The sequence below is a fragment of the Dendronephthya gigantea genome, unplaced genomic scaffold, assembly GCF_004324835.1.
Source record: "Dendronephthya gigantea isolate DGI-Jeju-01 unplaced genomic scaffold, DenGig_1.0 000045F, whole genome shotgun sequence".
Taxonomy (NCBI): domain Eukaryota; kingdom Metazoa; phylum Cnidaria; class Anthozoa; order Malacalcyonacea; family Nephtheidae; genus Dendronephthya; species Dendronephthya gigantea.
The window spans coordinates 1,380,682-1,392,107 of NW_021163055.1; the positions used below are offsets into that span (position 1 = coordinate 1,380,682).

The 11,426-nt window shown below is 39.1% G+C and overlaps 1 protein-coding gene across 2 annotated transcripts; it reads left to right on the top strand.

Moving 5' to 3' along the window:
• The first annotated feature begins 343 nt into the window (after positions 1–343).
• On the top strand, positions 344–11,105 carry LOC114527499. 2 transcript variants are annotated; one of them, XM_028549172.1, is made up of 19 exons: positions 344–1,110; positions 3,933–4,338; positions 4,466–4,651; positions 4,750–4,997; positions 5,174–5,335; positions 5,433–5,543; positions 5,677–5,818; positions 5,888–6,030; positions 6,347–6,516; positions 6,627–6,758; positions 6,838–7,029; positions 7,098–7,203; positions 7,581–7,787; positions 7,902–8,044; positions 8,135–8,353; positions 8,599–8,853; positions 9,111–9,471; positions 9,670–9,822; positions 10,148–11,105. In XM_028549172.1, exons 1-19 carry the CDS (start codon positions 1,096–1,098, stop codon positions 10,463–10,465), a joined length of 3,669 nt encoding a protein of 1,222 aa, XP_028404973.1. In that variant the 5' UTR covers positions 344–1,095; the 3' UTR covers positions 10,466–11,105. The 2 variants fall into 2 exon arrangements, with proteins under 2 accessions (XP_028404973.1, XP_028404972.1); XM_028549171.1 differs by lacking the exon at positions 344–1,110 and adding an exon at positions 2,195–2,609.
• The last annotated feature ends 321 nt before the right edge of the window (positions 11,106–11,426 follow it).

Below are 11,426 nucleotides of genomic sequence, written 5' to 3' on the forward strand. Positions count from 1 at the left end.
AATTGTTCATTTCAGTAAATACCTGCATTACCATAGTTACGTTAATTTGGGGCAGATTATTGTAATAATGAAGGATCTAATTTCCCGGGGGGTGTTCGTTTCTATATCAGTTCATAACTAAATTGCAAAAAAGGTTCAGCAAATATATATTTTATATATATTCTTGTTTAACATCGAGTGTATTAAGTAATTTCAAATAATCCTACTCTTTAGTACCGGGGGAATTTTTCATTCTCCCTTAGGAGCTTTTGTATTTTAAAATTTTTTTTTCTCTAAACTTGATACTGCCTCCCCGGGATTTGCATTGCTTTTGACATTTCCGGTAACTCCGAACACGGTAGAATTTTTCTTGCGTTGGCCGTGTGTAAATAATACAATTTTTGATAGATTTTTGGTTGATTCTTGCCCTGAATTGTAGAGGAATTCTCTTCGAAGAACGACATGACATATGATTGAGTGTTTCAATGTTTGTTTGAAGTGGAAAGACTCTGTTTTGTCATTGTTTGTGGGCAATTAGAGGGAATTAGAGTTTGGTCTTGATTTTGGTGAAGAGACATGGAGGCCGGTTTAACAAGACGAGAATCGAAAAAAGAGCATCGGAGAGATTCGTTGGGTTCGGAAGAAGGCTCTAAGGAAAGGAAACATCGAAAAAAACGGGAGGGGAAACGTAAAAAGAAGCGATCGTCTGTCCCAAGTGCGGATGACTCGATCCCAAACTCGTCAAAGTTAGGACATGATAACGCTGGTGTCGACTATGATGAGGCCCTAACTGGTAGCAAATTGACGAAAACTGCTAAACAAGAGGGCAAAACAAATGAGTCTGTAGAGTCTGCGAGTCATGGAAGCTCTAATGCAGAATATCAAGCGGATATGGATGGTTTGGAAGCTTCAGGAACTGGCATCGTTTCATCCACATGAAGGAACTGTTAGCTCACAGGATAAGGGAACTGATTTGACCACAGAGAACACAAGGGTCTCAACACCACCAGGTGATGATGCTGGTACCAGTGCCGAGTCAGAACAAGGTCTGAGGCGAAGAGCAACCCTTACCGAAATAGAACAGAGTTTTGACGAGGAACAGCCTGGTAAAAGAAGATGGAACCAAATGAGGTGAGTTTATTTTCATGTTATTAATTTATATATTCAATTGATCATATCCCTTTTTATGGTAGACATTAGCATTGAATATGATAATTCTAGAATCAGATAAAGTCCTTGTTTCTATAATGTTGAAAGAATTATTCAAAATAGCCAAATGAACTAATATGGAAGGAGAGCTACCTTAGGATAAATATGCACATGTTTGCATGACCTGGATGGATTTGGTCGTACAAAGAATTAAACTTTGCTGCCACAGGTTTTGTTTCCATGAAGCCTTCCATTTATTTTAGTCAATGTTGCATCCTAAAACCAGTGGTTTTAAAATCACTAAACACCCAAAAAGAATTATGGATTCTGTTTATGAAAACAGAAATTTCTGTCTGGGAATTCTTACATCTGTAATCTAGATGAATATTAGGCCATTCTTGAGGTAAATGGTTTGCGCATCAAGAGATGTTCAGTGTGTGTTGATGACGTATCATGGATTAATTCCACCCACTTTTGCCTCGTACACCTCTGTGTGAGTCATTCAGTTCTAGGCCTGTTGCAAAGATTTGCAAGACCTGTCGTCAAACCCAGACCTCCACTTTCATCAGCATATCTTATCCTTGAAGTCTTTGCTCTTTCCGACAACCCAAGTGGGTGGGAGGTCTTCTCATGAGTAATAATCCAAACTGCAAGTTAATGTAAGTTCTCAATGAAGGCTAGTGATCTTCTACATTGAAAGATTCAAACTTTTCTACCTCTTTAAGTTAAGCCATAAATACACACCACTGTGTCCATGGTTCACCCACTCAACAGATATATGCCTACAAACGAATATGCAAATATACAAAGCTTTACTGTGCTCCCTAAAAAGTGTTTTTAATAATGTTACAGACAGACAAAGTTTAGTAGTAAATCAAAGTCTGTCCGTTTGTATTCTGTCAGGCTTCACAATTGTGTGGTTTTAACGTTTCTTCTCGAAGCATCGTCCATGATAATCTTTTTCACATTTTTTTAATAAACGCAGACAAGCTGTCCGTGAGAGAAGGATATTATCATTTTTCTTTGACACCCTAAGCATAATAAATTGACAAATACGTCTTAGTTTCTGTAAATTACTTTGACTACGCAGTCGCAGGTGCTTGGTTTCGAGTTTGTGTGTAAACACAAAACATCCGAGGCGAATTTTCAATTAAATGGACTATATTATCGCCGAAGCAGGTGGATGAATGTTTGGTTACCACAGCACTCACGTATCGTCCTGCCGCCGGTGTTTCTGTCCTTAACCTCGGCAGCAATTAAGGAAGTGAAAAGAAATATGTTCTTCTCAGAAAGCCCGTAGGGAAAGCAGGATGCTGTAAATGTATCATGAACGCGTATTTTAAGGATTCAACTATTTTTATACAGCGTATTTAATATTCGCCTACTCTTCTTTAACGAAGTGCGTTCAATGTTTTGAAGAAAGTTATACAACAATGCTACGTTCAAAGGGAGGAAGGAAAGGTCCAAAGCGTACTGTACAGGTTTGTGTGTACCTAACAGAGCGTTGTTGTTGAAAAGATCTATCCTCATTTTAAAGATATTATACTCAGTTTAGCTACCCGCTGAAACGTGATAATGTTGTAATGTTAAACCGCGGTTTCTGTCCGAAGTCATTTAAAATGTTTTAAATTTCTTTCGGCAAAACTAACCACTGTCCTAACAAAATGACTGAAGTTCATAATAATTGAAATTGAACGTGGGTTGCTTCAAGCGGGTTTAGAGTTACAAACTGTATCACTCACATAAACCGACAATGTATTCACAAGTCAAGAACCCTACGAATGTTTTACGAAATTTGAATGTACTTGACGGCTTCTGACGGGCTGAAAACTGCATGAGTAATGCATGGTTTTGCAAACAGATGCAAATATTTTAATAAATACTGACAAAGATTACTTGTGTTTGTATGTGTTTGATATTGGAGAATATAATCAGTTATTATTGTATTCATCAACGCCGGTGTGTGTTTGAATATACAATAGACCTTTCTTATAATGACGTCAAACGCGGAAAGTCTGATGTTACATGAAATTTGATTGGCTCCACAAAATTATCGAGCCAATTAAACTTCGTGTAAGATCAGTCTTTCCGCGCTTGACGTCATTATGAAAAAGGTCTATTAGTGCAATGGCTTGAGGTGTATACTACTATATGAATAAAGATTTAGTTTGAATGAACTTAGGAAGACTGAAAGGTGAATGTGAATTGTAGAGAAGAGCTTTGTATGAACCTTGAGACGGACGATTATCATTACGAATGGACTGTGTCATTATTAACGATTTGCTTGTTTAATCTATTTACACACAATCGCGTATCTAAACTAGAGTACTATACGTTTATTGAAAGGAATATTTGTCGATCACAACTAAAACATCTCCAAAAAATAGTAATAAATAGTTTGTATATAAATTTCATCTTAGAAGATATAAAAAGGAACATTATTAGCGCTGCTACGCTGTGTTAACTAGACACGCTCGGAAACACCAGCTGCTCTGAAGAAATATCATAACTTGTAATATCTGACAGCACTCAGTCATGGCATGTAAGATATGCTGTAAGAAGAGAGATAAACATTTCTTTTAGTTTATTGTCGCTTTTCCCCGGCTGTATGAGGAATTTAACGTAACTGCATATCGCCGTGGTTGGCAAAATAAATGAGTATTACTTTTAGAGCGGGATATAATTAATTGAATAACCCAGGCCATTATTAGATAAACTAGCTTGAATATGCGTATGTCCGATTTTAGAACAAAATTATCCTGATCCTTTGTTGTAAATAACAAAGAACGAATCTTCTTTCATAGTTTATGGAACCGTTAAAAGAAATCTCGGAAAATGCTGAGCAAAACACGTCAGGTGATACCAGGGAAGATTTTGAATTAGGAAGTGTTTCACGAGCCACTCGAGATAAAAATAACACTGTCGTTGAAACAGATACGACCGAGTCAGCACTTCACGAAGATGAAGAGGTATCTTTATTATTTGATACGGGAAATCAAGAAACCTCGTCTTCGCCGGGAGTATTTAACGAAGGTTTTCAAGAAGGTACGGAATCAAGCCTCGTGAGTGGACAGGAGGCGACTCATGTGGATACAGAAGAACCGCTTACAGATGTGGTGGTGGTAGGAGGGGATAGCATGAGCCGAGGGAACCCAACTGTCCTATCTGAACCAACTGCAGAACCATCGTCGACTCAAGAATCTCAGCAAGGTTGGTGCTTATTTATCATTATTTTGCTGAATATTTTCTAAAGGAAATTGAGTGTATTAATAGCAAGATAGTTTTCATAAACTTGAAGGCCGTGTTTTTATTAATTCAAGTTTTAAATCCATTTCAGTGGACGTAAATGAAAACAATGTCCTGTCTGAAAAGAGCGAGGTAACAAGCTCCACGATACTTGATGTAAGTGACGATGAGAGTGAGCTACCCTGGGCCATGTACAGATCATTGGATCCTGCTTATCCGAAGAACGACGAGGCAGAAAACGAGGACTGGGCGCTGGGAGATGAAGAAGACATTACAGGTAAAAGAGCAGTTTTGTTTTCATCTCATGATATGCGAGAAATGATTATGGCTCAATGATATTAACCAAGTCATTGCAAAATGTTTGTGTTTCTTCAGGACCTGAAAGGGAAAAAGATCTGCCGGATATCTACGCTCTCCTGGAAAGTTTCGAGGAAGACAAAGTGAATTTGTTGAATTCTCGGAATCTTTTTGACAGCGAGAAACAGAAAGCGAAATATCAGTATATCGATGAACTGAAATTGCAAATGGCCGACTCAACTGTCGAGAAATATGTTGAAGATTTTCACCAGGATGTTGAAGATGAAATACTGATGATTGGAAGTATAACTTTAGAAGATGTTCAGGTACACTCTAGTAACACTGAACTAACTTTACACTAGATAACTTTATCAGTTCTAAACTGTTCTTCCTTGAGGTCCAGTAAGAATCATCTCTTATTGATCCAGTGTTGCTACAGGCCTTTTGTTTTGGATCTCTATCAGTTGTAAACTGAATTAATGAATGTATTACCACTGCACAGGAAGAGGAGCGACATTTACGAGACGAACATATCCAGTATCAACAACAGCTGAGCGACATTCAAAGGAAACGACAGGAAGACATCTTGGTCAGAGAAGAGCTTGCAAAGAAAAATGTGATGGAAAGATTGAAGGAAAGAAGGAAGGCGTTGAGAAGACGAGAGGTGAGGATTGTCTGTGATCACGTTTGAGGAAACATCGTTGTTAATTATCTTGGTACGTGTTATTTTGAAAATGAAAACATTGACTTGTATTTTGCAGGAACACTTGATGCAACGAGACCGCCTGTTACAGAACAAAATTCATCAGGCGTTTCGTCGCTCTGAACATCAACTTTTGAAAGCACTTGAAGCAAGAAAAGCTGAAGTTAAGGTATCGTCAAAAAACTTCATAATTCATTGACGGAGTTCATTGATTTTGTTTTCCAAACGCTAAACTCCTGCCAACCTCTAAGATTTGTCTCTATGTCTCTGTAAACTACACCTCTCTCCCCGGATTTTTCTAGACAATGTATGGTGAACTGGTTATGGCCGATGGCGAATACGGGGGAAGCAAAGGTCGGAGATGGAAAGTTGATTGGAACAGATCACCTCAGCCTATTCAAGTGAAGTTGAAATGTCTACGGGGCATTAAGGATAAATTGCCAGGTATGTTCTGTGTTCGTGTTGTTGTCTTTCATGTGTCTTCTTGCAGTGAAATATTTCTTGTTTTTTCAGTTGGTCGTTACGTGTTGATGGCGTCATTGTACGACCGTCTTGGTGGTCACGTCATGAAGTGGTCCAATCTTAAAGGCCAGCAGTGGGGGGGAGCTACACTGCCATTGTTTCACGAGGGGGAGTTTTATAATATCGAAGTTAAGGTTAGTTTTGTCCAGCATAATTAAAGTTAGTTTAGTTTAGGTTTCCTCCTGTAGTTACACTGGATCAATAAGAGATGATCCTTACTGGACCTCTAGGAAGAACAGTTTAGAACTGATAGAGCTATCCAGCATAATTAAAGTTAGTTTAGTTTAGGTTTCCTCCTGTAGTAACACTGGATCAATAAGAGATGATCCTTACTGGACCTCTAGGAAGAACAGTTTAGAACTGATAGAGTTATCCAGTATAAATAAAGTTAGTTTAGTTTAGGTTTCCTCCTGTAGTAACACTGGATCAATGAGAGATTTCTCATTTCAGATTGATCAAAGTGTCTTCACAGTTTGTCCAGCTCGACCGGACATTCGCCCCGGTATGGTTCTCGTATTCGAGTTATTTCTCCTTCGAGGAGCTGTCACTCCGACTGATCGTGTCGTGGGTTGGGGATGTTTTCCAATATGTGACTCTAACTTCAGAGTTGTGGAGGGCAAGTGAGTGTATTACCGTTTGTTTGTCCATAGTAGTGACTTGTACTTAACCGATAAATGTAGCTAGAAAGATTATCAGAATCTATCAAAGCTTCTCTGTCTCGTCTCGCCAGATATAAAACTCCGTTTCTTCGAGGTGACATGGATCCAGGAATTGACACTTATCAAAGAATGGAGGAACTTGTCGCACAAGATATTGATCATTGGCTGTGTAATTTATACTTTGATGTTGTTCTTCTACCGAGGTAAATCAGCTTTATTTATCCTTGCAAGCTGCCTCGGTGCTAAACTGAACTATCAACTAATCACTTTGGCATCTTTCAGGTACATGGCTGGGCAGAAGGAATACGAGGTTGAACTGCAGTTCACATCAAATTTGCTCGGTCATCCAAAACGCACGAAGACTGGAGAAGAGCTTGCTGATGGGGAAGAGCCTGTGTACGGGTCTGAAAGTGATCTCCAGTCGCCTGCATTGCGTGGCTCACGTCGGGGCAGCAAAGCCTCCAGTGCTATGGAGTAGGTTCTTGAACGATTGCTTGAGTCAAAATGCTTCATGATGTTTGATGATTATTGATATTTTTCAGAGCAAGTCTTGCAAGTGAGGCGAAAGAAGGCGATGAGGAAAGTGAAGAAAAGATATCCGCCTCAGCTCAAAATCTTGAATTGCCTTTAACTCCTCTCAAGTCCCCAGTGAGTATCCGTTTAAAGTTAGTTTAGTTTAGGTTTCCTCCTGTTGTAACACTGGATCAATAAGAGATGATCCTTACTGGACCTCTAGGAAGAACAGTTTAGAACTGATAGAGCTATCCAGTATAAATAAAGTTAGTTTAGTTTAGGTTTCCTCCTGTAGTAACACTGGATCAATAAGACATGATCCTTACTGGACCTCTAAGAAGAACAGTTTAGAACTGAAAGATCTATCCAGTATAAATAAAGTTAGTTTAGTTTAGGTTTCCTCCTGTAGTAACACTGGATCAATAAGAGATGATTCTTACTGGACCTCTAGGAAGAACAGTTTAGAACTGATTGAGTTATCCAGAAATTAAGTTGAAACCATCGATTTTTAGTCAACACCTGAGGAGTATAGCAACACGGTGCATCATGATCGCCCTTCAACAGTTTTGCATACTTCACGTAAGCTCCACGAGGCCGCGAATGTGTTAGAAGGTTTGAGTGATGATAGTGGCACTGATTTTTCGGATGACGAAGTGGCAGAAATCAGAAGGAAGGATGATTTTAAACCTGTCAAGGGAAAACCGGGAATGTTTTACAGAGTAAGCAACCAGTCTTTGAAGAAATAGCTAATTTGTCACTGTATTCTGTATATATGATAGCGTTGTGTGGTAAATTTTCAGGGGAATGATCCCGGAATTGATTATGTTTTGTAGAAACACCTGAATAATCCAGTAGACACTTACCACAAGAAGTTATACACAATGTTACCAAAGACGCCATTGTTGAGCCGTCGAACTGGCAAGAAACGCAAGATGACACATTTAGAAGAGCTGGAACAACACACGTACTCTGTCAAGTAAGAAATCTTCATCATTCAGAGATTATTCTTACTGGACCTCTAGGAAGAACTGATAGAGAAAACTAACCAGCGTCTTTCATTCAATAGGAGTCGTTGGTCAAACAAAGGCCGAATACCTCGTCGAGGTCGGGAGAAAATGCAATACATCGGAAGGCAATTTCTCTCTGAACTTGGACTCTCGCAATGGCGTTCGAGGGAATTCTGGGCGATGATTTTAATGCTAATTTTAACCTGGTTTATCCGCATATACGCTCATTATGGAGGACAATGGATATATCTCACCGCTATCTTTATCCCTATAAATAAGTAAGAAATTGAATTATCTTTGGTTTGTATGACTGTGAAAGAAAGTTCCCATCTTCAATGCTTGAATGCTGTATATTAACTAAAAGCAATGATTGCTGGTTTTGCGAGCTACCTCAACCATTTAATGCCTTAAACGACTAGTTTGAATCCTAATGTATTCTATCTGAGAAAGAGGAATTGCTCAAATGCAAGCGAAAGCCTTCAACATTGAACAATTTTCAATCCATATTTTGTTTTCTGTCTAGGTTCGAGTTTCTTCCTTACACAACCAGCTTAAACTATCAAAGTACCCTGCTGCAAACACGTCAAGAAATCTCGCTTGTTGTTCTCGGTCCATTTACCAACATCATTATATTTTGTTGCATGGTTTTTCTGAGCTGGTTAATGCAGAGACTATTTGGGAGGTTTCCTAGTATTCTGTCGAGGTTCGTCATGGCTTATGGGATTAATACGTTGCTTGATCCTGTCTGGGTACTGGTGGTTGATACCGCTCTGAAAAGGTAAGACGTACTGCATGCTTAGGTACAAATGTGGTGAAGCTTCACAGGAATCAAACCTCAGTCACAGAGATGAAAGACACATCTACTTACCACTGTGTTTGGTAGAGTCAAATTGGAAGAACTACTGTCACATGTGACTGAGGTGAAATTATAATCACACAACTGCATATTACAAGAATCAAACCTCAGTCACAGAGATGAGAGACACATGAACTAACCACCACTGCGCTGACATGATTTTTAAATGTATTTTATAGATATCGTTTACTTGGAGGTGACATTCCAATCGGAGATGCTTACAAACTCTACTGGCATTTCGATCGTTACGAAAAGAATGGAATTATCGGAATTTTTATCACCGTTTTCCTGTACATTGTTACAGTATTTTCAGCCTCCACTGTTCTCTATATGTATTTCCTCAGAGTTCACAATAGCGGTCGGTTACTGGATGTATATCACAGATTAAACGGCAAAGAAGATGAGTTTTTCGTCGCGTATGATCTGGAAATTTCGCTAGAGGAGTTGACGTATATTTGTCGTAAGGCCGAGCAGTGGCGAGGGGAAGAAGGCGAGCGACGTAAAGTGGCTGTGTATGATTACGTTTGGGAAGAAGAGGAGGTAAGGACAGGGGACTGGGATCAGGCAGGCATTTTAATAGGGTGGGGAGAGTGCTTTAACTTTCTCACCGATTAGTAGTTGTTTTCTATCAGAGCATGTTGTGAACTAAATATCAGAACCAGTTCAGAAATGATAAATTAGTTCAGGTTCAAAATTGAGACGTTGTCAACATTTCTAATTGGTATTTTCCTTTTTCAGTTGGACGATGAACTTTGGGACAAGAATAACAAACGTCGGAGAAAGAACACTCGTGAAGTAACGACTCACACATCAATACATACTCTGCATTTAGATGGCTTGAGAGAACTTTACAGACATTTCCTTCGTCTTCCTGACGGAGCCATTGTTGAGGTTTGTAGGTTAAGGATTGTAATTTCACCTCAGTCACATGTGTGAAGAATGCTTCTAGTTTGACTCTACCAAACACAGTGGTTAGTACATGTGTCTTAACTGTCTTTCATCTCTGTGACTGAGGTTTGATTCCTGTAATATGCAGTTGTCTGATTATAATTTCACCTCAGTCACATGTGAGAAGAATGCTTCTAGTTTGACTCTACCAAACACAGTGGTTAGTACATGTGTCTTTCATCTCTGTGACTGAGGTTTGATTCCTGGAGGACTCAAAATGGATTGAGAAAGACATATTGTCTGACATTTCATTATCATTGTTTTTAAGGTGTTTGGTGAGATGCCGCTGACAGGCATTGATGAGAGCGTGAAACAAGCCATACTACAGAGAAACACATTCGAGAACGTAGACATGGTTAACCAATCAGTTACGACTTTGAGATCAAGGCGTGGTTCACATGTCCCTGGGGCGAATCTCTATGGTAACGGTACATTCCCTACCACTGCAGGCACAGGTAGCCCTGGTGTGGAAAACTCACGAAGACAATCAAGGGTACAGTTTAGCGACCTCCCGGCTAGAGATACACAGACATTAGATTTACCTGGAACAAGTAACGGTATCCCGGGGGGTAGTTCTCTTGTTTGATTTGTATCATTAAGTGCTTCTTCTCGCCACTCATGAGAAGCCAATAGTTACTGCTGGGAAGATTGTGGTATCCGAATGGACCACCCAGAAACCGACCCAAACACTTTTGCAGGTCAAAAGTGCATTGTATTATACATTACGTTTAACATAACATACATATGACGATATCCTTATTTAGATGTAAAAATACACGTAGAAACGACGCATAGTTCATATGCCCCGTAACCAGCTGAGATTCACTAGAATTTCATACAGGTTGCATTCATCAACAGAGATCAGTGGATAAGAGAAACGGACGCCTCAGCTACCGAACTCTATATATTTGCTGAATGCAATCTTTATGTTCCATTAAAACGCGTGGATACGAGGCGTGGATACATTGTTACACTGCACCCACATGCTACCTGGATAGTTCACCTAAGTTATCTGTTATACAGTATTTACACAATTTGATGTAATGTAATCCTATTTTTATAACTAATTTATTTTATATTTATTGCAAATACTCTAAGCGTCTTTGGTGACTCAAACTGAACCATACCTGATTATCAAACTAACTTTACTATCTTAAGAATAATTTTCTTCGACTCATCTGGTTTTTCCCTTTTCACAAACAAATAGTAAACTTTCATCGTTCACTTCATCTCATAAGATTTCACTGGAAATATCACGTAAACTATGACGACATTACTTATGATAAACTTTAAATTATCTAAGATATGCAGCCACATAGCACTGAAATTCAACAAGTGGTGACATTTCAAAGAGTCTTGCGAGATATTGCGAGCCGGATTACTGCTAATACTTCCGCGACCACGCAACGCGGAAATTGGTGTGTCTCAAAAAAATGCAGGGGTGATTGAAATTGAAAAATGGCATACATCGAGAGTGTGCAATTTGTTTAATTCAGTTCATATTTCCGCATTTTGCTCTGACCTTGTCTAGATTTGCTTGGGTGGGT

Excerpts from the sequence above, each read along its gene's own strand:
- LOC114527499 (XM_028549171.1), top strand. The coding sequence starts at position 2,562 with ATGCTACGTTCAAAGGGAGGAAGGAAAGGTCCAAAGCGTACTGTACAG. Across the intron at positions 4,998-5,173 it reads TAACTTTAGAAGATGTTCAG|GAAGAGGAGCGACATTTACG; the intron begins GTACACTCTAGT and ends ACCACTGCACAG. Across the intron at positions 8,354-8,598 it reads ATCTTTATCCCTATAAATAA|GTTCGAGTTTCTTCCTTACA; the intron begins GTAAGAAATTGA and ends TTTTCTGTCTAG.